The sequence below is a fragment of the Haliotis rufescens genome, unplaced genomic scaffold, assembly GCF_023055435.1.
Source record: "Haliotis rufescens isolate VD_foot unplaced genomic scaffold, xgHalRufe1.0.p SCAF_76, whole genome shotgun sequence".
Classification (NCBI taxonomy): Eukaryota; Metazoa; Mollusca; class Gastropoda; order Lepetellida; family Haliotidae; genus Haliotis; species Haliotis rufescens.
In genome coordinates, this window is record NW_025964368.1 from 310,628 (window position 1) to 337,434 (window position 26,807).

General features: G+C 41.1%; 2 protein-coding genes across 3 annotated transcripts in view; one reads left to right on the plus strand and one right to left on the minus strand.

Annotated features, from left to right (window-relative positions):
* LOC124136012 (monoacylglycerol lipase ABHD6-like) overlaps positions 1 to 7,658 on the minus strand; it is a 27,552-nt gene extending 19,894 nt beyond the window's left edge. The window contains exon 1 of the mRNA XM_048388668.1: positions 7,582 to 7,658. The gene's annotated coding sequence lies outside the window, so the exon portion shown is untranslated. The remainder of the gene's footprint in view (positions 1 to 7,581) is intronic.
* LOC124122042 (splicing factor 45-like) overlaps positions 7,649 to 26,807 on the plus strand; it is a 21,431-nt gene continuing 2,272 nt past the window's right edge. Inside the window, exons 1-12 of one of the 2 annotated variants that reach the window (XM_046485204.2) lie at positions 7,649 to 7,723; positions 11,341 to 11,435; positions 12,858 to 12,931; positions 15,710 to 15,799; positions 16,805 to 17,007; positions 18,483 to 18,616; positions 19,345 to 19,407; positions 21,272 to 21,335; positions 22,397 to 22,548; positions 23,599 to 23,666; positions 25,060 to 25,158; positions 25,536 to 25,608. In XM_046485204.2, the coding sequence (XP_046341160.1) occupies positions 11,372 to 11,435; positions 12,858 to 12,931; positions 15,710 to 15,799; positions 16,805 to 17,007; positions 18,483 to 18,616; positions 19,345 to 19,407; positions 21,272 to 21,335; positions 22,397 to 22,548; positions 23,599 to 23,666; positions 25,060 to 25,158; positions 25,536 to 25,608 (1,084 nt within the window). In that variant the 5' untranslated portion in view covers positions 7,649 to 7,723; positions 11,341 to 11,371. The remainder of the gene's footprint in view (positions 7,724 to 11,340; positions 11,436 to 12,857; positions 12,932 to 15,709; positions 15,800 to 16,804; positions 17,008 to 18,482; positions 18,617 to 19,344; positions 19,408 to 21,271; positions 21,336 to 22,396; positions 22,549 to 23,598; positions 23,667 to 25,059; positions 25,159 to 25,535; positions 25,609 to 26,807) is intronic. The other variant, XM_046485206.2, reaches the window with a different exon arrangement.

Below are 26,807 nucleotides of genomic sequence, written 5' to 3' on the forward strand. Positions count from 1 at the left end.
AGTGCCGTGAAGCTCGAAAAAGCTGCTTTCTAATTGGCTGATGTCGACTTCTTGTTAGTCATTTTAGGTCGGTCAAAGTTTGTGAAAGGTCATACTGACGTGACCTGTAATGGGATGTTCTCAGATCTTTGTATAGCGGAAGCATGAACATAGATCTGATTTTAATGAGATTGGTAATAATGGCGAGAAAGATTCCTTGCCACCACACTGCAGGGGATTAAAAGTTACTGTGATATACAAGCACAGGGTTCAGGCTAAAAGTGCTCACAGGAGTAAACACAACTAGTTAATGAGAATCCATCATCACATGAATTGTGTTCGCCATAGGAAAATCTATTAAAACAAGACAAAAAGTGAGCAGGGCTCACTAATACCCCCGCCTTCAATTCCAACATAACTCTTAGTTCAAAACATGAAAAAAAAGCAATATTTTCTCAGAAAATCCACATTTCGAAATGAAATTTGCACTGCACATCTTCTATTGGTATGGAAACTGTACCCGCATTTGGAAAAGTATCCATGAAGTAGTCTTCAAGTTATAGGTCGCACAAATGTTGATCTAAAATAAATTCTGAGTGAAAAAAATGAAAGAAATGTTTGTTTTTCTGAAAATACACATATGCAAATCCTACAGTTACTTGAGACAATGCCACAGTGCCAAATAGACACTGATGCCAAAGTAGGTTCCTCTACACATGTCATTAAGATTTAAGAGAAAAGGAATGTGTTACTATCTTCAATTGTTCCTGTTATATGAAAAAGAAAAACACCAAGTAATACTACAATCTGAAATAAAAACAATTTTTTTCTTTTGACTGCACCACTCCATATGACACAGATTATATGTACTAAGTTTGAGATGAATCCACTGAATAGTTTAAGAGAAATCGCGTGGACAAAGTTTTCGGACCGACGGACGGACAGACGGATGGACGGAACCTTGGTATAACTACATACCCCCGGCCTAAAAGGTCGGGGATATAACTAGCATGTGAGTTATAGCAGTTCACCGAAATTTAAGTACCAGAACAATGACCCATAAGATTTATCTAAACCTGCCCCAAGTCTGCAAAAACATTAATTAAAAATTCCCAAAGCGGTAATATATATTTCCCAATTCATGTTAATCACGTTCATATGTAAAACTAATAACATTTTACAGCTTTGTAGCTTATATTCAGAGGACCAATAAATAGGAAGAGGTTTTAATGCTTAGTTTAATATTATTGCATTAAATACAATCCCAAAATACAATATAATACCTCTGAATTCAAGAAAATAAGAATTCAAAACCAATCACAATTTTGAACAAAATAACAATTTTTGTCCCAATTTGCCTGCAAGGGCCACTTAGCTTAGAAGCCTGGATAAATCCTTGGCATGCAAAGACGAATAGGAGTGGACAATCTCACAATCCCAATTTTGAACAAAATAACAATTTTTGTCCCAATTTGCCTGCAAGGGCCACATGGCTTAGAAGCCTGGATGAAGCCCTGGCATGCAAAGACGAACAGGAGTGGACAATCTCGTCCAAACCTGTTCAAATTCATCAACATCCTGCAGAAAAAACTAAGTCACACTAAATGATTAAAATCATCATGTACCAGATATTGTCAGGATGACGCTTGTGTCGAGAATTAAAGCCCCCGCCTTCACCGTGAGAAACACAACCTCTGAGACAGCACCAAAATGACAGTGGAGAATGCCAATGTGGTATCTCACCTATATCAATGCTGTACGTTTTGTATGAGATGATTTGTTTTTTAATTACATGAATTTTATGAACATGAAGAACACAATACTGGCATTATTAAAAAGTATTGTCAATGAAATATTATGATACATAATATGATATTTCTATATGGAAAGTGTGAAGCTAATAAAACTTGATACGACCCTGCTGTCTGCTATTGTTCTCCCCCAACCAGCTTACACACTAGCCTTGCTCTAAGTCTGTACTGAAAGATAAGAGGTGTATAGTAATTCTATCCTTATAATAGGCAAGTCTAGATAAGCGACAGTACAAGGACGCCAGTTTAGGGACAACTTGTTCTTTTTATTTATTTTATCTAGAAATCATGATTTATACTAATAATTTTTGCCTAAGAGACTTGTGCAAGTCTACCCACATGACTGCATCCCATTAGTATGTTATTCTTTCATGATGTCTGTTACCATCTGTTACCATATATACTGAACCGCAAAAGAAACGTCACCCCAAGTAACATTGCATGAAAAGTTGTCATTTGAATATCTGGGTAATTTTTGTCAAAGTTTCTAAGATTTAACATAACCTTGTCCGGTAATATGAAATTTGATGATAAACAAACAAAGCATATGACAATAAAACCGATCACAGCATCGGCCATGGTAACCCGAGGCACGTGAGTTCCGTGCAAATTAAAATGCACATGCATTCCCCCACTTCTTGCCCATAAAAATCCACCCAGGTCGGATAACATCCATTCGTTATTGAATTGCTACCACATGCCAAGATTGACAAGAAATAAGCGACACCAAGCCCGTGGACGATTGCAAACTGGACAAACCGCCCAGCAAGTAGCCAATGCATTTCATGTCACATAAGGACCATATACAGGCTCCAGCAATGGTACCAGACCACCAACACTACAGATGACCGACCACGTAGTCGAAGACCATGGGTCACCACCCGACGTAAGGATCATCAGATTGTGCGACAGCATCTTCAAGATCTCTTTGTTACTTCTGCGGAAACTGCTCGACAGACCATGGGACACACCAGCGACACCTTAGTGCGGACACCGCGTGTCGACGATTGACAAGCAGACACCACCACTGTCAGAGGCCACACCGAGGACCCATTCTGACACCACGTCATCGCAAGGACCATCTTCAGTGGGCAACACAGCACCAGCATTGGCGCCACCAGCAGTGAAAAAGAGTCCTCTTCTCAGACGGGAGCCGTTACTGTATCAAAACAGCAGATGGCAGAGAGAGAGTCTGGCGATGACGTGGGGAACGTTATTTGGATGCTTGTGTTGTTGAGAAAGACTCATGGGGTGGTCCGAGCATCATGGTGTGGGGTGGAACTGGTCTTGCACAGTGGGCTGGCCCTGTGGTCTTCCAGACCATCGGTCCAGGGAGAGGCAATGGTGTCACAGCAGCTTGGTACATTGATCAAGTCTTGAGACCACACGCCATACCTCATTTGGCACGTCGCCGCAACCACGAGTTTCAGCATGATAACACCCATGCCCACACTGCGAGAACAAAAAGAGACTTCCTCTAGCAGAATGGCATCAGAACCCTGCAGTGGCCTGCCCTCAGTCCTGATTTAAATCTCATTGGGACGAGATTCAAAGACGGCTGAATGACGTCCGACCAAGCCCGACAACTGCAGCTGAACTGCGTCAGGCGTTCCTCAGCGTGTGGGCTCAAGTGCCTATGGCCTTCATCAACCGCCTCATCCATTCCATGTATCGACGTTGCACGGCGGTCATCAATGCACATGCGGACATGAATTACTGACTTGTAACTCCATTTTCTCAGAGACTAGTGTCGTGTTTCACTTTAAGAACATTTGACAGTTTAATTTCAACCTTGATGATCAGTTTTGCCAAGTTTCATCTTTTTAATATGTCTCAAAGTATGTTTTCAGTGTTTGGACAAACATATTTCTCATATATCTATCCATGGATATGTTCCTTTTGCCGTTCAGAATACTATTCATATATTGATTGATACAATGAATTATGAGTTATTTTCGTGCTAAAAAATTATGAAATGAAAACCCTGGGGACTAATTCATCACTTCAGATGTATAGGTGGAAGACAATATGTAGATATGTCAGACTAATTCATATACAAATAAATACTCCTGACGAGGGCAACATGTGAAAAACAAGGACCCGAGGACCAAGCCCCTGAAGTGCATTCGTCACCACTCGCCCCTTTCCGTAACCTGCAAGAAGACTCGTCCCTCTATCGATGAATGGTATATGCGAAAATATGACAACCCAATAAAAATGCGTGTATGACTGCAAGTACTTCGGTCAAAGAATCCCTCAGGAATAAGTTCAGATTTTGCATGTCATGCATCTCAAAACATAACCTAAATACAGTTAAAAGTGTTCAATCATACTGTATAAATACATAAGTCCCAATGTGTTTTGAACAGCATCTGGAATATATACAATCTCATTAAAATCAGATCTAAGTTCTCGCTGCCGCTAAACAAAGATCTGAGGACATCCCATTACTGGTCACGTCAGAACGACCTTTTGCGAACTTTGACCGACGACTGAAACAACTAACAAGAAGTCGACATCAACCAATTAGAAAGCAGCTTTCTCAAGCTTTACGGCACTGGTTTCAAATTGGCGACTTCTATTTCAGACTACGCTTGAAAAATATGTTGACACAGTTCTCAATTAAAATTGTGAAAACTGAACAAACGGAACATCTAATATATGGTAGCGATTGTATGGCAGTGCTTCCCACCGTTCAATTGTTTATCCCACAGAACCGAGACAGACGATAATTTTGACGGAATCAGTCGTACAGGACGTAACTGTCGTTTGGAATACCAAATGTTAACGTTTTCAGGGTTGCATGATGAGAAAACACATTCCGACTGTCACTTTCATGATCTGGTAAGCGACGCTTTGAGTGGTCGGATGAAAGGTCGTTCTGACGTGACCTGTAATTGGATGTCCTCAGATCCTTGTTTAGCGATAGCGAGAACTAAGATCTGATTTTAATGAGATTGGAATATATATGACATAGGGGAAATGCATGTGAATCATTACACAACAAGTTGACAACTCTTTGTTTGTGCTTAGACGGAACCCAGTCGCAAAAATAGCCATGAGAGGTGCATGAGTTGCTGTTCAGTTTGTCCCAGAAAAGTGAGTGAGTGAGTGAGTATGGTTTTACGCCGCTTTTAGCAATATTCAAGCAATATCACGGCGGGGGACACCAGAAATGGGCTTCACACATTGTACCCATGTCGGGAATCGAACCCGGGTCTTCGGCGTGACGAGCGAACACTTTAACCACTAGGCTACCCTATTGCCCCTGTCCCAGAATAACACGAGTTGGTAACAAATGCCCAGGAGTGGTCTGACTGGACCACCGAAGGGGTTGGGTTTGGGGGTCCTTGTTTTCGCAGATTGAGGTCATTAAGAGTAATCTTTGGTTTTGTTACACTGAAATTCACCTTAAATTTTATGAAACCTTTTAACCATCCTGTTTCATTACAGTAACAGCTGTGAACCATAAAATGCTAGGACAGACACATATTGTTTTCTAGTAGACGAGTCAATATTCATCACCTGACAAGTCAATATTCATTATGCAACAAGGCAATATTCATCACCTGACAAGTCAATATTTATCACATGACAAGTCAATATTCGAGGGCAGTGTTAGTCACATGATTTAGGGGTTTCCATTGCAATTTATTGTTTCATCCTATAATACGGAATTGTTCGTTTGTTGTTTAATGCCACGCTCACCAATATTCCAGCTATATGACAGCAGTCTGTAAATAATCAAGTCTGGACCAGACAATCCAGTGATTGACATCATGAACATTGATCCACGCAATTGGGATATGATGACATGCATCAACCAGGTTGATGAAGACCTATTCTACCCCGGATCTTTTCTGGTCTCCAGTGGAATTGCAACATTCTTAACAGAAGCATAACAATACTCAATATAAGAGTTCTCACAATGGATGTGATTATTCAACATGATTCAAGAAGATTACAAGCACTAGTCAGTGGAACACATCAACATCTCCTAAGCCATTGTTCTGGGCTGAAACACAGTAACAATACCAATAGTTGCACTTGCACAAAATCATGCATCAATTATTACCCCAGACAATGGGTCAGTGTGCTCACAAAAGTCATTCTCAGCTCCCTGGGGAGTATATACCCAAGCTACCTATGATTATGAGGCAGTGGAAGGTGTGCTGCTGGAACAGCTGATTATTACAAACAAGGTCGCTTGCCTTAGGAGACACTACATATAACGTGTTTCAATGTTGGTGTAAACAAGATTTGGTTCCATGTGAACATAATAAGGATGTCACGATACAGGTATCACACAATACGATACATATCTTGATACAGAAGCCACAATACGATGCGTATCTCGATACTGCACATAGAACATTTTGTGAGGAAAACCCAATCATTTCAGAATAGAGTCCATAGACTCACTCATAAAGGTAAAGAAGGACAACTGACCAATACGCATCGAAATCACACTGAGTCAAGTCAACCCAAATTTTGGAGAGATATGACAAACAGTATCATGGGTATTGGGAGAAGAGGTACACATAATGGATATTAAAACTGTGAGAATATCTGTGCAATACCAAACATAACCCACCCTGTTCAGAAAATGGACTTGTCCGATATTCATGATATTGCCGAGTTCGGATTGTATTCAGGGAGTCATCATAAATAAACAATACGGGTAAATATTTTTAAAACTTGTCAAAATATTGAGATCCTTAATGAGGCTGCACATAATGTCGATATCTCATATAAGAAACAAACGACTCATATGACACGTTCAATAAAACACTACAGAGAGAAAAAAAACATGAGGGGTGCAGCCGCAAGTGGTTTATTCTCCCAGCAGTGTTTTATTGTACGATAAACAACGATCATGAGTCTTTTATTTTTTAAATAATGTGTTCCTGTCATGTTGGAACTTTCACATACACATGTTCTATCTTGTGAAACTATCAAGTGTCTCTTATTATTTTTGCCATTAAACAACATACCATGTGACCAGTTTTTAACCACGGATAAGGGTAGTCCTGTGGTATTCAGGACCAACACAACCCGAGTTACCTGTCCCAGCATAGTTTCTTAGTAGGGCTGGGACGGGTAACTCGGGTACCCAGGTCAGGTGGGTACTGAGTGGACCCGGGTACCCACAGGACTACCCGGACCTATGGTTAGTCACGTGATATATTGTGTAATGACTAAACTTATCTCGAACTCTATGGTTACACTACAAGTCATTAATGGTTGTTTTTCTTTCTGACTATGCACCCATTCCTTCTGATTTTTCATGTGGTTGAATAAAGATATAAGTTAAGTCAACTTCAGTGTATGCATGACCAAATTATTTAATAGATGTTTCTAATTACGTTTTGCCGGGGCTATGCTAAAAAAGTTCCCAATCGGACATTTTGAGACATTTCCTGAGACCTACATTTGGTACCCGTGTAGGGTAGGGTAATAGGGGGCCGGGTACCCGGGTAGTAAATTTGGACTCGTCACAGCCCTATTTCTTAGACATTTTCATGCGTCCTTTGACTATACATTTCATGTGTAAGTTTACCTTGCTATTTCCAACTATATATGCTGCCACTGCCAGAGGTGTCAATTCCTGAATATTGTCATAAAGAGTTTGACAGCCCACAGCGACAGAAACTCAAATGACCTTTTGCGGGTTAAATTTGTTTTTTCGTTGCCATTGATTAAAGTGACAACTCTCTTTATTACAACACACAACTAAAACATCATAACAATGAATCAGAAAAATCAGAAAAATAAACATCGGCACACTTACAATTAAGCAATCGAATTTCGCGAGTTCTTGACGAGTGAACTAAACCGGAAGTGTTCAAAACAAGGGACCGGTGCGCGTCAACATTTGTGACTTCCGGTTAATTTCTACGAACGATGTTTGCGTGCTTGAATTTGTGAAAACGGTAGGATATAATAAACATTTTGAGACTTTCCTAAGTTTATTGTATATTTAACATGTTTACTGATATTTAGCAGATAATTGAACTAACAGATGCCTTTTCCTCACACTCTCCATCTTTACCGTTTCATCTTCAATGCGATTGTTCTAATTTCGATCACTAAATTGCACGTTGAGTTTTTCTTCATCGTCAAGTAATTGTTCATTGTAAGTGATAAATACATCTTTGAAGTCTTACATTTAATAAACGTTGGTCAGAGACATTTATGTGAAAGTATTTTGCGTGATTGAGGCCTTCTTTGGACACTAAGACTGGCACAATGTGAATGTGTTACTGTAGTCAGCTGGTAGTGTTAGCTTGGTGGCCTACTTATGCCTCCTACTAGCCTACTAGGCCTACTCATGATCATGTTTTGTCACTCACTTTGTAAACAAAAAGGAATTCATCCGTAGTCATTATAGTATACCACAGATGAAGGGCTGGGTCAGGTAATGCTGGTACTCGGGTCAGGTGGTTACTGGGTTGAACCGGTGTACCCACATGAACATGATGAATACCTGGACCTGGACGTTAGGGCTGGGACGGGCAACTCGGGTCGGGTGGGTCCTGAGTAGGACCCGAGAACCCACAGGGCCCATGGTTAGTCACATGATATATTGTTTAATGACAAAACACTACAGCTCAGTGGTTACACTACAAGTCGCATATGTTCGCAATTCTTTCTGACAATGCACACATTCCTTTGACTTGTATATTTTTTCAGTAAAGATAAAGCTTCAGTCAACTTCAGCATGTTCTGTGTATGCATGATCTGGTCGTTTGATACATGTATCTGAATAGTTTTTTGCCAAGGCTGCAGTGAAACAATTCCTAATCAGACATTTTGTTCCCAACTCTTTGAGACCTACAGAGGGTACCTGGGTAGGGTCAGGTATAAGGGGGTCAGGTCCCCGAGTAGTTAATTTGGACTCATCCCAGCCCTACCGGATATACTGTTTAATGACATAAAATCACTATACCTCCATGTTTTACACTACAAGGCACTAATGTTTCTTTCTGCATGTTCTGACCATGCACACATTCATTTTGTCTGATTTAAAGATAAAGTTTCAGTGTGTGCATGATCAGATCTTTTTATACGTGTATATGTATATAGGTTTTGCCAGGGCTGCAGTAAAACACTTCCCAATCAGACATTTTGTACCTCTTGAGACCTACAGCTGATAGGGGGGTGGGGACCTGGGTAGTAAGTTTTAACTCCTCCCAGGCTTCCCAGAAGCTGTTGTCATTATGTTAAGTAACATAACAACCTGTAGATTTATATGGGTCTTTGTTTGTATTTGGGGCAGTCGGGTAGCCTAGTGGTTAAAGCATTAGCTCGTCACGCCGAAGACCCGGGTTCGATTCCCGACATGGGTACAATGTGTGAAGCCCATTTCTGGTGTCCCCTACAGTGATATTGCTGGAATATTGCTAAAAGCAGCGTAAAACCATACGCACTCATTTTACCCCTTGCCATAGAAACTGGACTTTATAACAAACCACCAACCGATCTTCTAGATATAATTTGCCCACAGTGCTTTAAACAGTTTAATGGCAGAATTATTGAACATGAATTAGTTTTTAATACATGTCCTTTTAAGATTTAAGATCCGCACTTTTTAAATATTGTATGTTCTTAAACTCAAACTTTACAAATCGTGATGTTGCTTGAATATTGCTAAAAGCGGCATAAAACCATACTCACTCACTCATTGTTTGTATTTGTGTTCTAAGATGAATTACCATTCCATTATCATGCATATTATTTGGAGAGCGCAGTATGTTCTAAAATTGCATTTGTGAGTTCATAATTACCTTTCATTTGTGAGTTCATAATTACCTTTCATATATATGAGACCTGTGAAGATTCCGGGGTAGAATAGGTCTTCAGCAACCCATGCTTGCCGTAAAAGGTGACTATGCTTGCCGTAAAAGGCGACTAACGGGTTCGGGTGGTCAGGCTCGCTGACTTGGTTCATGCATGTCATCGATCCCAATTGTGTGGATCGATGCTCATGATATTTATCACTGAATTGTCTGGTTCAGACTCGATTATTTACAGACCGCCATCATATAGCTGGAATATTGCTGAGTGCGGTGTTAAACAACAAACCAACCAAATCATATATATGAGGAACATCTATAACGACTGTGATGCCCATGAGGCGGTACGTCCTTGCAGCCATTCATTTGATATTTATGCACTTATGATACATACATCCAATCATTTTGATCATGTTGATTGCTAATCTGAAAGATTGAACTGGAGAGATAATATACATACACCGTATTCGACGTAAGAAAGACATCTGAAGCAAATTCTCTAACAACATCACTTGTGTCTGCGAGTCTGCATGAAGTAACCATGGTAACCCTGTCAGTAAGATTAGCTGAAATAGTTTTCCCTTTACTTCATGTCTGATGATGTCACTTACAATTCTGAGTCATTTGGTCACCAACCATTGGATCACCACAGATCAAACTTTTCATTATGACATGTTCACTGCAAGAATATTCTAACCTCCTTTACAGGGCGGTCGGGTAGCCTAGTGGTTAAAGCATTCGCTCGTCACGCTGAAGACCCGGGTTCGATTCCCGTCATGGGTACAATGTGTGAAGCCCATTTCTGGTGTCCCCCGCCATGATATTGCTGGAATATTGCTAAAAGTGGCGTAAAACCATACTCACTCACTCACTCACTAACCTCCTTTACAAAATAGGCACCTGTATCAATATTTATAGAGTCAGCAATAGAACATGATAGAAACTAATAGTTTTAGTCCACTAGTTCTTATTATGATAACATATAGCAAAACGCTTGAAACACGCAGATTTCTACTAGACCTTATGCTACATTAACTCTTGGACAGTTTGGCAAGGACTTAGTACTAGTACCAATTTCTGACGCTGAGAGTCCAACAAAGAAAATTGATACATTTTATTGGGCAATCGTACAAAGAAATCTGTATAATACACAACACTGCATAGGATGAGTTATCATGATTCTGCATGTATTGTCAACAGGATAATTTTTATTACCGTAATCGACGTAATAAGCGCCCAGGGCGCTCTCAAAATTAGAAATAGGGGGCTCTTATTAGAATATTATTTTGGTGAAAAAAACAGTTGAAAGATACATTTCGTGGTTTATGCTGACAGCCTGAAATGTTTATGTACGACAGATATATTTTTCTAGAATTTAATTGCCCATAACTAAGGGTGCATATAACATGTATAACACACGAGCGTGTATTGTACGAGAATTGATAAGTCTTGTGAACGTTATGATTAATCAATCGGAAGGGGTGCTAATTGGGATTGTTCTCTAGCCAATATATTTGCAAATACCGCCATGGGCGCTTATTAGAGCGGGGCGCTTATTACGTCGAATACGGTACTTTCAGGAGATTGCTATTATCATAAGTATAAGAAGTGAGGGCACCAGCCTATTCTGAAATTGCTTAAATGTTCAAAGAATAGCAGAGGCGTAAAATTCATCCACAGGCAAACCCTGACTCATAGCATCTCTCTAGCAATCTCATCAGCATCAAGATTTATCATGTTTTTGTTTGTTTCAGATAGTTCGTACAGGATTATTTTACAGTTACAATGTCTCTCTATGATGGCTTGGACCTTGATAACACAGAGGGTGGAATCACCAAGAATGTGGACGGTAAGTTATCCTTTGTCATATTACATAAAATCAGTGTTTGAAATTGAGAGGGGTCCTTGATTGTCTTCTCCTATGGTATTTGAATCTAGGGAGTCCTAAGTCTTCAACGTTTAACATTAGGGTTATCATTGTTAAGACAAGGACTGCTCGACCTTCGACCTGTGAAGATCCGGGGTCTTCAGCAACCCATGCTTGCCATAAAAGGCGACTATGCTTGTCGTAAAAGGCGACTAACGGGATCGGGTGGTCAGGCTCGCTGACTTGGTTGATGCATGTCATCGATCCCAATTGCGTGGATCGATGCTCTTGATATCAATCACTGGTTTGTCTGGTCCAGACTCGATTATTTTACAGACCGTCGTCATATAGCTGTAATATTGCTGAGTGCGGCGTAAAACAACCAACCAACCGCTCGACCTTCATGGTAACTGTATTTCCCTTTATGACGCACAGCTTTCTATTAATTTTGTGCAAGCCACTGACTCTGTCTATTCTGTTTAATATTTGCAAAGTGGCAGCTCACCACGTTACTGAATCCTAAATTGTAGTCGAACGAAGGCCACACAGCGGTAGAAACTAACAGTTTCAGTCCACTAGTCATGATTATAACATAAAGCAAAACCCCTCAAAATGGCAAATTACTACTATCAATTTATGAACTTTGCAAAACGTACGTAATAGCTATCGGCGATTTCATCTGTGGATTATATATTATATATGTAAAGATTGTGAAGTTTATGAAGAACGATAAACTTTGAACATTCAATTGAAAACCTATTATCGGAAGTAGTAACATGCATAACATTTTTTTAATAATGACAACATTGGTGTATAATAACAACTTTATTGATAATTTATAACAATAATGGCTCTTTTCGTGGCAATTTCCAAACTTTCGGGAAGTTGTAATCTATCGGACCGTCATTCAGGCGATGTTTCTGACAGATCACGATCTGAAAAATACTATCATGAAAGTGTATCCCGTGGATAAAGCGACCCCTTTCTACAGAATCCTTTTTCTGGTCCTCAAAATTTGGTTTATCTGCAGACATATACTTGTCCTTATGATACCTTAACTATTGGTCAGTATGGCAAGGACTACCGGAAGTGTGCCAATTTCTAATGCACACATTTGCAGGAAACGGAGTAATGTAGGGTAAGGGCATGGCACCACACCCTTCCTGGATCAGGTCCAGGTCCTGAAAATGGGACCATTCTCTCCCCCCCCTCTCCCAAGTCCCTCCGTTCCTCTATTCCACTTGTTGTCTGTGTCTATTAGAGGAAATATAGTCATTTCAAACACTGTGTATATCACTGTGCAAGATCACAGAGATTCAGACTGTTTATTCTAACTTTAATTCAAACTTAATCAGTCATAATCATTGTTAAATTATTGTAGCTTCTGTTCTTTTGTCCTTGCAGCTGGCTGGTCATCGGGGTTCAAACTGCTGCAGTCACAGCTGCAGGCCAAGAAAGCTAACCTGACCACACCAAAGGTAAGTGTAATATGGTTAAGCTAACCTGACCACGCCAAAGGTAAGTGTAATATAGTTAGCTAACCTGACCACACCAAAGATAAGTGTAATATAGTTAAGCTAACCTGACCATGCCAAAGTTAGGTGTAATATAGTTAGCTAACCTGACCACACCAAAGATAAGTGTAATATAGTTAGCTAACCTGACCACGCCAAAGGTAAGTGTAATATGGTTAAGCTAACCTGACCACGCCCAAGATAAGTGTAATATAGTTAGCTAACCTAAGCACGCCAAAGGTAATTGTAATATGGTTAAGTTAACCTGACCACGCCCAAGATAAGTGTAATATAGTTAGCTAACCTGACCATGCCAAAGGTAGGTGTAATATGGTTAAGCTAACCTGACCACGCCAAAGGTAGGTGTAATATAGTAAGCTAACCTGACCACGCCAAAGGTAAGTGTAATATAGTTAGCTAACCTGACCACGCCAAAGGTAAGTGTAATATGGTTAAGCTAACCTGACCACACCAAAGGTAAGTGTAATATAGTTAGCTAACCTGACCACGCCAAAGGTAGGTGTAATATAGTTAGCTAACCTGACCACGCCAAAGGTAAGTGTAATATGGTTAAGCTAACCTGACCACGCCCAAGATAAGTGTAATATAGTTAGCTAACCTAACCACGCCAAAGGTAATTGTAATATGGTTAAGTTAACCTGACCACGCCAAAGATAAGTGTAATATAGTTAGCTAACCTGACCATGCCAAAGGTAAGTGTAATATAGTAAGCTAACCTGACCACGCCAAAGGTAAGTGTAATATAGTTAGCTAACCTGACCACGCCAAAGGTAAGTGTAATATGGTTAAGCTAACCTGACCACACCAAAGGTAAGTGTAATATAGTTAGCTAACCTGACCACGCCAAAGGTAAGTGTAATATAGTTAGCTAACCTGACCACGCCAAAGGTAAGTGTAATATGGTTAAGCTAACCTGACCACGCCCAAGATAAGTGTAATATAGTTAGCTAACCTAACCACGCCAAAGGTAATTGTAATATGGTTAAGTTAACCTGACCACGCCCAAGATAAGTGTAATATAGTTAGCTAACCTGACCATGCCAAAGGTAGGTGTAATATGGTTAAAGGGCAAGTTCACACGGAAATGAACCAATTTTTCTTGTACTTTTTCCACATTAAAAGTGTTAACATAGAAGTGTCATAGACAAAAATATAAAAACATCATATTTAATTAACATATTTTTTGCAATTAAAACGATTTATATTTTTCACATTTACCAAGTGTTCTATTTCCATGACAAAAACACCATGGCTTATGCCCCTTGCAATATGACGTCATTGGTGCCAATTGATAAACATTATGACGTCATCATGCTTTGTTAGAGCCGCTTCACGTGGTGTAGGTACAGTTTTGTGATTCTAGCGTCTCAGATGCCAGCCAGAATTGTGTTATGCTGAGTCACTACTGCGCCGGAGTGTGTCGTAGACCATGTTGTTTGACCGCAAACTGGTCCTTGATATCTTTTGCGTTGAGAATAGACAGGGACCCAGTTGAATTGGCACCAATTACGTCATAATCTAAGGGGGATAACTCGGGCCTATTTCGCTCGTCAAACGAAGGCCTCATAACGGCATATCATTTTAACACTATTGTGAGCTTCCTACTTTCACTGTGAAAAAAAATTAGTGTATATTTTCAAACACAGATACTAATTAATTCTAAAATTGCGTTTTGTTTAGAAAAAGAAAGAAAGTGATTTTTGCGTGTACACTTCCCCTTTAAGCTAACCTGACCACACCAAAGGTAAGTGTAATATAGTTAGCTAACCTGACCACACCAAAGGTAAGTGTAATATAGTTAAGCTAACCTGACCACACCAAAGGTAAGTGTAATATAGTTAGCTAACCTGACCACACCAAAGGTAAGTGTAATATAGTTAGCTAACCTGACCACAACCTAGGTATAATGTACCAGGACTACTTGGGATAAGTTGGTTCATTGTCCCAGTTTTTTGGGTCAGATTTTACTGGGGCTGGGACGATACACCAACTGTGCGTTTTGATACGTATGACGATACATTGTTCACGATCCGATACTTATCACGTTACTTGCATGTTTCTCTTATCGGTCGTGAGTAAGCCATCTATTCATAGACAGGATGACCTAACACCTGGCACACGGAAGATTTACAGTTGACAATGTCAAGTATGGCGCAATGGACAAAAATATTTTCATGACTAATTTTCACTACTAATTGACCCGTGAAGATTCCGGGGTAGAACAGGTCTTCAGCAACCAATGCTTGCCATAAAAGGCGGCTATGCTTGTCGTAAAAGGCGATTAACGGGATCAGGTGGTCAGGCTCGCTGACTTGGTTGATGCATGTCATCGGTCCCAATTGCATGGATCGATGCTCATCATATCAATCACTGGGTTGTCTGGTCCATACTCGATTATTTACAGACTGCCATCATATAGCTGGAATAATGCTGAGTGTGGCGTTAAACAACAAACAAACAACAACAACACTACTAATTAGTGTGGGGTGTAACTGTTATTACAGCAAACATTTAAGGTATGTATCGATATGTGTTATTTAGTGTGCCACTGTGATGGATACTTGTATCGAGGAGTGAAAAATTACGATCCACCGGTGCATCAATGTATTGTCCCACCACTCGACCTAACATAATTTTATCAACATTTAATTACTTCTGCTAAACATGTACCAAGCTGTGTTGTACCGGTCACTATGTGATGTCAGTATGGTTGTATTACAGCGCCCACGCCAGGGATCAATACTAGCGCCTGTGATAGACCTGAAGCGGAACGAGGCCTCGGAACTTCACTTCAATCTTCAGACGGGAAAGGTATTAAGCACTGAGAATAATAACTACAACATGGTCCAGTTGTCTATGAGAAACTGATACTGGATCACCTTTCTCTTTATACTGTTAGAGCTGTAACGTTTCTCATATGAGAGTACTTTGTTTATTGTATTGTGCCGAGGTCAGCAATATTCCAGCTACTGTATGTCACAATGACCTGTAAATAATGGAATCTGGACCAGACAAAACAGTGGTCGATATTCTGAACAACATTCCATTTTGTGGGGGTACCATGACAGAAACAGATTTAACCAAGTTACCAGGTTAGAATAGGTCTTCAGCAACCCCTGCTTGTCAAAAGAGATGTCTAATGGAATCGGGTGGCCAGGCCCGCTGACTTGGTTGATGCATGTTGATCCCAATTGCGTGGATCGATGCTCATGATATCAATCACTGGATGTGGTCCAGACTCGATTATTTACAGGCTGCAGTCATATAGCTGGAATATTGCTGAGTGCTGCGTTAAGCAACAAACAGAGTTAACCAGCCTGATCAATTATTTTTGAATTCATTCAATGTTTGGGGGCAATCGTCTGAGGCGCCGCGATTGGCTGTGCAGAATTGCATCCCTTGGGCACGCCAAAAACCTATGATAGTGGGTTCCAATCCCGGATCGCTTCGATTATGTTTCTAGGTTTGTCAGCATCATACCCGTGCTCGTGGCTTTCACCGAAGTGGTAAACGTCTGAGACCTGCATCACTCCCACATTAAGCTGACACGCCGTGATATAACTGGAATACTGTTAAAAGCGGTGTTAAACCCAACTCACTCACTCACATGGAATATTTGAATGACTTTTTTAATTGTTAGGCATCTATGGATCAGCAGAAACATGCCATGACACCGTGAGACATATAGCTCCTCCTACAAACAGTAGCTTCATCATGTTTAGTGATCACTGTTTTGGAGTGAAAATGTCTTTTCATAAGAAGTATTCTAGCTGTATCTGATTTGGAGAAAACTCACTCATGTATCCTATTCTGTAGCTGGAGAGAATAGATCAACCCAGCACCCCCCCAGTAAGTTCCACTGCCCCCTTCATTGCGTCTGACCCAGTGCCGTCAATCACGGGGGTGCAGGACGAGTATGACCCTTTCCGGCCCAATGAGTATGAGGACATCGTGAAGAAGAGGAGAGAAGCCAAGCAGAAAGAGAGGGAAGAAGAGAAGAGGAGAGAGGCTGAGGAGGGGTGAGAGACATATCTTTGATTGACTGTTGACATGCCGCAGTCAGCTGTATTCCAGCTATATCATTGCCGCCTGTTAATGATCAAATCCAAACCAGGCAAACCCGTGGCATGAACCACATCACTGGGGTACAGAAACCCCTTCTGGCTGTATTGGGTGTTGATTGAGAGAGCTTCACATAAGCTGCATGGGGGCGGTCGGGTAGCCTAGTGGGTAAAGCATTCGCTCGTCACGCCAAAGACCCGTGTTCAATTCCCGACATGGGTACAATGTGTGAAGCCCATTTCTGGTGTCCCCCGACGTGATATTGCTGGAATATTTCTAAAAACGGCGTAAAACCATACTCCCTCACTCACTCAGATCAGCTGGATATTTGTGTAAAATGGACAAAATAAATCACCATTACCCAATTAATTATAAGATACTTGTATACATATACAAATGAAAACTACGAGATAATATCACAACATCATGCCTAGCTGTATGAGGGCATGGGTGGCCCAGTCGTCTGAGGCGCTGCGATTCACCGTGCAGTGTTTCGTCCCTCGGGCACACCAGAAACCTATGATTGTGGGTTCGAATCCCGGTTCACCCCGATTGTGTTTCTAGGTTTGTCAGCACCATACACGTGCTCTGTGGTTTCACCGAAGTGGTAAATGTCTGTCACCTGCATCACTTCGGGCTTTCCTCCCACATTAAGCTGACACGCTGTGATATAATTGGAATACTGTCAAAAGCATTAAACCCAACTCACTCACTCACACTTACCTGTATTTCTTTACAGACCTATACACTAACTCAGCTGCAGTGAGAAATACACAAAGGCGCGATGTCTCGCTCACTGTAGCTTGTATGTTGACATATATGTCACACTGACACACTTAGGGCAACACATGGACAGATGCTACAAGATGCTACACTTACTAAAATACATGACATCTGTCAGTCAAATATTGCAAAATGTTTTGAAATAAATATGGGTATCGCGATACATATCGTATCAATACCTATTTATCTTGAAACATATTGTATTGTGATCTTGCTGTGACGTTTCCCCCCTAGTCGTCTGCAATTTGTAAGATTGCCATGTTGTTTATTATCATGCTACAGGCCCAGGTTTAAGCCTTTAATGGTTTCAATACTATAAGAAAGTTGCATCATATTTCATACCCTGCTCCTGCACTCTTATGTACCTTTGATTTGAAAAAGGGAAATGTTTGACAAATTTGCCTGGAGCATGTAACATGTTAGGGTTCAAATCAAATTAAGAAGTATCAAATTAGAGGATAAACATACTGTGTTTTCAATGTTGATTTAACCCTGCTAAATTGAAATTGGAACCAAACGAATAGCGTAATGTTTCAAATGTTCAATTCATCGTGGGACAATCTACATGAATCTGAAGTTCTTCTTTTCATAAATCTTCTGTTCCAATCACCTGAATGTGTGTTTAAAGATTCACTTGTAATGTTTATAGACGCTCATCTCGGCGACGGCCTGAGCGAGAAAGAGAACGAGACAGAGTAAGAGAAGAGGAAGGTGGAGAGATGGATCGAGCGAAGCGGCGGAGAGAGCAGGAGGAAGAGGAGGAGGGATATGAAAAGCCCAGATGTAAGATCATCAGGATAACGCATAAGGATAACACATGCTGGTCTTTGAGACTTGATATTTCCTAGAGATTCTGAAATATGAACGATGCCCACTTATTTTCAGACAGACCGCCTCCTCGGTCTAGTGGTAGAGCTTCTGCCTGGAGAGCGGAAGGTTCGGGGTTCGATCCCCAACCGCTTCATACCAAAAGACGTTAAAAGATCGTACTTGTTGTTACCCTGTCTGGCGCTCGGCATTAAGGGGCTAAAACAAGGACTGGTCGGCTCGGAGTCAGTATACTGTGTCTGAGTGGGATATTCATGTTAAACTGCGCCATGGTATCTCAGTGGGCTAGCACTATAAATCGGCATCAGTCCGGTCTAGTAGAAGCAGCCATACACACACAAACACGTGCATGCACGTCGCTATATAAGTGTAATAATCTTGGACGCGACGTTAACCCCCATTTCATCTCACCTCTTTTCAGACACCATATATGTTAACTGCGACCTCGGCCAAGTCACTTTGTATTATTTGCACATCCCACACACCCATTTTTCAAAACCCTTGATCTGTTATTTTGTAGCCATTTTGTGATATGCTTATGTGTATGCACATCGTGTATGGTGTCGTTGGGTGTAAAATTGTGATGCATCAATACATGTGCGATTTGTAAAACGTGGTGAAATGTTTTATGTTGTAACCATTGAAGGGATATCGAAAGTTATGTTGTTTTCTGTGTTTTACAGCTAGTGGTGCGGCCATCGCCCCGCCTATGTCACTGCTTGAGGACAACACTCCACCCAAAGAAGGTAAGTGTGTTGGTCATGATTAGACAAGCAATTTATCCGTGAGAGCATAGGTAACAGTACTTCAAGGTTCTACTGCTTGTTGATAATGGAACAGGTGTTTTACTGAAGATGGTCGTTGCTCATGATATCGACCACTTGTTTGTCTTATATACATGCTTCCATGATATGGCCTATATAGCGCAACCAGCAAGCAAAATATGCAATTGTTGCCTCTTGTTGAAATAAAATCATAAACTTAGTCTTTGCTCGAACTATGTCAATGTTGAGGCTTTAGCGTCGTCAGATTTGGCCGTTGCTGCCATATTTTTAAAACCATGCGATGCTGGACAGCTGATGGATATCTTGTTGGTTGGTTGGTTGGGTTGTTGTTTAACACCGCACTCAGCAATATTCCAGCTATATGACGGCGGTCTGTAAATAATTGAGTATGGACCAGACAATCCAGTGATTAATATCATGAGCATCGATCCACGCAATTGGGATCAATGACATGCATCAACCAAGTCAGCGAGCCTGACCACCCGATCCCGTTAGTCGCCTCTTACGGCAAGCATAGCCGCCTTTTACGGCAAGCATGGGTTGCTGAAGACCTATTCTACCCCGGAATCTTCACGGGTCGGATATCTTGTTAAAGACATGTAAACTCACTGACAAAAGAAACACAAATACCAAAAAATTATTCATATTCAAGAGATATCAGATTGGTTCGATGCACAAACAAACATACTGCTATGTTGTGTGAACCGACACTCATGAATGTATGACTTGTGACATAGATCCAGGACTCAAGATGCACCATTTGTCCTGTGCAGGATAAGCGTGTAAAGTTTGGAAATCATGTGCAGCATATCGTGTTAGGAGTAAAGTCACTCTGTGGTAACAATTGACTGATTTTAAGTTTTGTCATTAATTGGTACACATTGGAAACATATCTTCTTAACGTACACACTTCTCTATATGTTTCTATGGTTCCCGTTTCTTTGGTGATGAGTATATATCTGCTTTGCAGCCCTGGAGTATTTTGTTGACACATTGATGTCAGAGGTCAAACTCATCTTCGACATATAAACCTGTAATACAGTTTGTTTAAACTTTACCTTGTGAAGCATTTACTATGGGTCAGTGAAACTTAACATATCAACTGTCAGGCTAGGTTGAAGCCAGTGAAGATTGTGAGGGACTTAAGCCATGTAAAGTGAAGGTCAAGGTCAAAGTGAGGGCGATTACCAAAATATGTTTGCTATTTTCACTAAGCAGTGTAACGTGAAGGTGAAGGTCAAAGTGAGGGCGATTACAAAAATATTTTTCTATTTTCACTAAGCAGTGTAAAGTGAAGGTGAAGGTCAAAGTGAGGGCGATTACAAAATATTTTTCTATTTTCACTAAGCAGTGTAACGTGAAGGTGAAGGTCAAAGTGAGGGCAATTACAAAAATATTTTTGCCATTTTCACTAAGCAGTGTAACGTGAAGGTGAAGGTCAAAGTGAGGGCGATTTCAAAAAATATTTTTGCCATTTTCACTACAGTACATTTTACTGTAGATGCTGTATGCATGTACTATTTATGTGATTTGAATACCGTATATTCTCTTGTATGATGTCAATCACTGGATTGTATGGTCCAGATTTGATTATTTGCAGCGCGCAGTCATATAGCTGGAATATTACTTAGTGCAGTGATAAACAATGAACAAACAATTATAGACAAAATACATGTATGTAATTCAATGAACATGCTTTGAGGATGAAGCAACTTCTCTTTTACTACCATAATTCTTCTTTACCTTGACTTTGCTGATCGGATATCATATCCGAGCTACAGAGCTATATGTCCCTATGTTAACATGAGTACATCTTCTTGTCCAGCCTCCGAGCCTGTGATGCCGAACCGCTCCAACTCCCCTCCAACTGGCTACACCTTGGGACTCGGGTAGGTAGCAGCTGCAGACTTAATGAGGCCTTCTATATGATGTAAACTCAGTTATCATCCAAACATAGCCTCCATGGGAGGTATCGCCAGAGTGAGGTAAAGTGATGACTCCACGGGTGATATCAAGTGATGAGGTATCACTTGGGTGAGATCAGGTGATGACTCCAAGGAGGTATCGCTAGGGTGAGATCAGGTGATGAGGTATCGCAAGGGTGATATCAAGTGATGAGGTATCGCTTTGGTGAGATCAGGTGATGACTCCAAGGAGGTATCGCTAGGGTGAGATCAGGTGATGACTTCAATGAGGTATCACTTGGGTGCGATCAGGTGATGACTTCAATGAGGTGTCGCTTGGGTGAGATCAGGTGATGACTCCAAAGAGGTATCGCTTGGGTGAGATCAGGCGATGACTCCAAGGAGGTATCGCTTGGGTGAGATCAGGTGATGACTCCAAAGAGGTATCGCTTGGGTGAGATCAGGCGATGACTCCAAGGTAGTATCGCTTGGGTGAGATCAGGTGATGACTCCAAAGAGGTATCGCTTGGGTGAGATCAGGTGATGACTCCAAGGTAGTATCGCTTGGGTGAGATCAGGTGATGACTCCAAAGAGGTATCGCTTGGGTGAGATCAGGTGATGACTCCAAGGTAGTATCGCTTGGGTGAGATCAGGCAATGACTCCAAGGAGGTATCGTTAAGATGAGATCAGGCGATGACTCCAAGGAGGTATCACTAGGGGGAGATCAGGCAATGACTCCAAGGAGGTATCGTTAAGATGAGATCCGGTGATGACTCCAAGGAGGTATCTGCCAAAGAGGTATCGCTTGGGTTCAAATCCCCGATGGGACTCAACCAAAAAAAGTACTAGAATCTGTACTTTACTGAGAAAGCGTGATCCCAAATATAACATTAGTTAGAATGTATGATATGCATCAGAGTTTCGTTAAGTGATATTTTTATGTTTCTGATACTTAAATTATCTTGATTTTGAAATTGTTTTAGGATAAGTATGAACAATCTGCATTGTTTCGCCCGAGATTGTAGATGTGCCGTGTTGTTTCAGTGGGTCTGTGGCTTCTCGGATCATGGCGAAGTACGGCTACAAGGAAGGTCAAGGCCTGGGCAAGCAGGAGCAAGGCATGAGTACTGCACTGTTTGTAGAAAAGACCAGCAAGAGAGGCGGCAAGATCATCCACGAGAAGGACCTGCCTAAAGGTGAGTATACCACACCCGTTACACTAGAACTGCTGCTGTCATTACCGTATTTCCTCGATTTAATGCCAGGTTTGATTAAATGCTAGGCAGTCTTTATGCATGGATTTCTCCCCATTTTTATTTTTGTGATCAATTACCAGGGCTAAAGAGTATTTAAACATGTTAAAAGAAATATACACAAAGCGTTTAATTTAGGAAATATGGTATGTCAACAGATGTTGATTAGGCTCTGACAGATGTAATACATTTTGGGCATCGTTAACTTTTAAGTTTTAAGGTTTCCTCTGCAACTACAGGGCCCACTTGCACAAAGCGATCTTAGCGCTAAGACTATTGTAAGCCAATGTTAAAGTATGGGAGTTATGATCATCTTAGCCCTAAGATCGCTCAAGTGGGCCCAGGTCTATGGAGCTGAAACTTTGCATGAATAGTTGATGTCTCTAAGACTTGCTCATAGAATTCAAATCTGATTTCAAAAATTAAAACCCATTAATGAAAAACAATTTATTTGAATTAAATATATTTATTGTGGTCGAACAACATCTCACTGTATATGTATCAGTATCATAATACACTTGGTGGGGTAGCCTAGTGGTTACAGTATTTGCCTGTCAGGATGAAGGCCCAGGTTCTCTACCTACACGATTCGCCGTGCAGAGTTGCGTCCCTTGGGCACACCAGAAACCTATGATTGTGGGTTCGAATTCCGGTTCACCCCAATTATGTTTCTAGGTTTGTCAGCACCATACCTGTGCTCGTGGGTTTCACCGAAGTGGTAAACGTCTGAGACCTGCATCATTTTGGGCTTTCCTCCCACATTAAGCTGACATGCCGCGATATAACAAGAGTACTGTTAAAAGTGGCGTTAAACCCAACTCACTCTCTCACTCTCTTCCTACATGAGCTTCCCCTAGTCATGATACTGCTGACATTTTGCTCAAAGTGACGTAAATACGTTTACTAAGAGCAGTCAGTGACACTCACTTCTAGTGACGGCATGGAATGTATTTGTGTTTGCCTGTCTGCAATGTGGAGGGTCATCTGTTGTAGAAGTACCGAGGGAGTCCCCCTCCAATACAAACCTGCTGCGGAATCCTTCCAAAGTTATTTTACTGAGGGTAAGTGATGCTATTTTGTTTGCTTGTATTGCAGTCATATTACACATGGTTGTGTAACAGTCAAACCTGGGCCACATTCCACAAAGCGATCTTAGCGCTAAGATGATCGTAACTCCTATAGTTTAACATAGGCTTATGACAGTTTTAATGCTAAGGTTGCTTTGTGGAACAGGGCCATGGGCACCGTTCCACAAAACGATCTTAGCGCTATGACTATCGTAAGCCAGTGTTAAAATATTGGAGTTACGATCACCTTATCGCTAAGATGGCTTTGTCGAACGGGGCCATGGCCTTGTAGCAGAAGATGTTTCATTAGGATCGTACTTTGTAGTTCTGAAATGAGTAGATTTCTGATCTAATCATATGATAAAAGTAAAGTTGTACATTGGACTCGCATTATCAAAAATATTAAGGGACTTGTTATGTGGACATTTTGTTGTTTTTAAATGATAGGATCCAAACAAAAAAATGTGTAAGGTGAGGTTGAGTTTGCTGTTTAGAGTTGTTTCCCTTAGTTGTGCCAGGATCTGCTGGTTATGATTTCGAATCCCAGATTGTCTTCAGAGTGGTTGTCGTTTACAACCCGCATCTCTGGTACAGCTGAAATACTGTTCAAAATGAATGTATCACCTTACTCCCTTCTTTGTTGCTGGACCACCTCCATGGTCTAGTAGGCCGCCTCCGTGGTCTAATGGTAGAGTGTCCGCCCCGAGAGCAGAAGGTCCAGAGTTCGATCCCCAGCCGCGTCATACCAAAAGACGTTAAAAGATGGTACTTGTTGTTACCCTGTCTGGCGCTCGGCATTAAGGGGCTAAAACAAGGACTGGTCGGCTCGGAGTCAGTATACTGTGTCTGAGTGGGGTATTCATGTTAAACTGCGGCATGGTATCTCAGTGTGCTAGCACTATAAATCGGCATCAGTCTGGACTAGTTCAAGCAGCCACACACACACATACACGTGCATGCACGTCACTATATAAGTGCAATAATCTTGGACGCGAAGTTAAACCCAATTTCTCCTCACCTCACCTCACCTCACCTCACCCATGGTCTAGTGGTCCCGGAGAGCAGAAGGCCCAGGGTGCAATAACCGGCTGTGTCATACCAAAAGACGTTCAAAGATGGTACTTGTTGTTATCCTGTCTGGTGCTCAGCATCAAGGGGCTAAAACAAGGGCTGTATGCTGTGTCTGAGTGGGGTATTCATGTTAAACTGCGGCATGGTATCTCAGTGAGCTAGCACTATATTAATCGGCATCAGTCCGGACTAGTACAAGCAGACACACATGTGCATGCACATGGCCATGTAAGTGCAATAATATTGGATGCAATGTTAAACCCCATTTCACTTCACATCTTTGTGGCTGTGGTATAATGTTGTGCTGCTCTGACAGAACATGGTTGGACCGGGAGAGGTGGACGAAGACCTGGAACCAGAGACTGCCGAAGAGTGTACCAAATATGGAAAAGTTATCAAGTGCGTCATATTTGAGGTAAGATTTGGATCCAGATCTGGAGGTTTCTCTTTGAATAATGCATTCTGGGCCACAAGTCAAGTTCAAGGACATCATAAATTCATGGATACTGCAATTATCTTTTGTAATGAAAACAAATATTTGTGAAGAAATACTCAATAGTATCTATAGAACTTTCAAGTACATATAAAAATTTTAAGGTTTATTGTTTTATTAAATGCAAGTAGTAGAACAAACTTAGTAATCACTTTTACCGTAACATATTGTTAGCTGAAATGGAAAATAAGGCTACCTTTTTGTATTGCTATCAATAGGAACAATTAAAATATTTTACATCAGTTGTATTTGGTCATTTCTTGACGATGTTGAAGCAAGATTTATTTCTGTTGGAGCAGATTCCCGGCCAGATTGAGGAAGAGGCAGTGAGGATATTTGTGGAGTTTGAGAGGATGGAGTCGGCAATTAAAGGTGAGGCGACGTTCGGTGTCATGTGAGGCAGATTTGGGGGATACTGTACTGCCTTTGACAGCAATATTCCTATGTAACCCAAATAATAATAATAAAATGTCAATTTATGATGCACCAACTTCCACTCAATTGAATGCGCATAGCTCTCCATTATTATCCCTGCCATGAAGTTGGACGGGGGATATAGGAATGTAGTTCGTTCGTCCATCCTTCTGTCTGTCCATCCTTTTCTCAAAGAGGACAAATTTTCTCAAAAACTGTTTAAGTCAGGGAAATTAAATTTTACACACTGATGTTACTGGTCATGATCGCAAATGAGTTTGGAAGTTAGTGTCGTACCTTCATTTGTTTACTTTGTTTTGGCCCTGGAAAGTTTACATTCTTGTCTAAAAGATAATTGGCAAGACTGAGTTTGAAAACTGTACTCATGCTTGCCGTAACAGGCGACTATGCTTGTCATAAGAGGCGACTAACGGGATCGGGCTCGCTGACTTGGTTGATGCATGTCATCAATCCAAATTGGGCGGATCGATGCTCATGATGTCAATCACTGGATTGTCTGGTCGAGACTCGATTATTTACAGACCGCTGTCATACAGCTGGAATATTGCTGAGTGCTGCGTTAAACAACAAACAAACAAAAATCTTGTCTGTGGTTAAGTACATGCCCTGTATAATCCCTGTGCTACTACTATGAGAGAAGGTAGTCAATAAATTCTTCTGTGCGTAATTACCAGACATTCGTAAGACTGGGCTCTGTTCCACTAAACAATCTTAGCGCTACGACTGTCATAAGTCAGTGTTAAAGAATGGAAGTTAGCGGAAAGATCGCTCTGTGGGCTGGGCCCTGGATTTCAGTGCTGTAGAAGTACAATCAACACTTGATTGGGGTATTCAGTTTCTTTTCATAGATCTTAATCTGGCAAAGTTTACCATATTCCAAGTGTTGGTTTTTGTTTGTTCGTTTAACGCCGCACTCAGCAATATTCCAGCTATATGACAGCGGTTTGTAAATAATCGAGTCTGGACCAGACAATACAGTGATTGATATCATGAGCATCGATCCACGTAATTGGGATACGATGACATGCATCAACCAAGTCAGCGAGCCTGATCCCGTTAGTTGCCTCTTACGATAAGAACCTCAATTAAAAAAGCTGCAGAAGAGATGGAAATATCTGGGTTGAAGTGATAAAAAG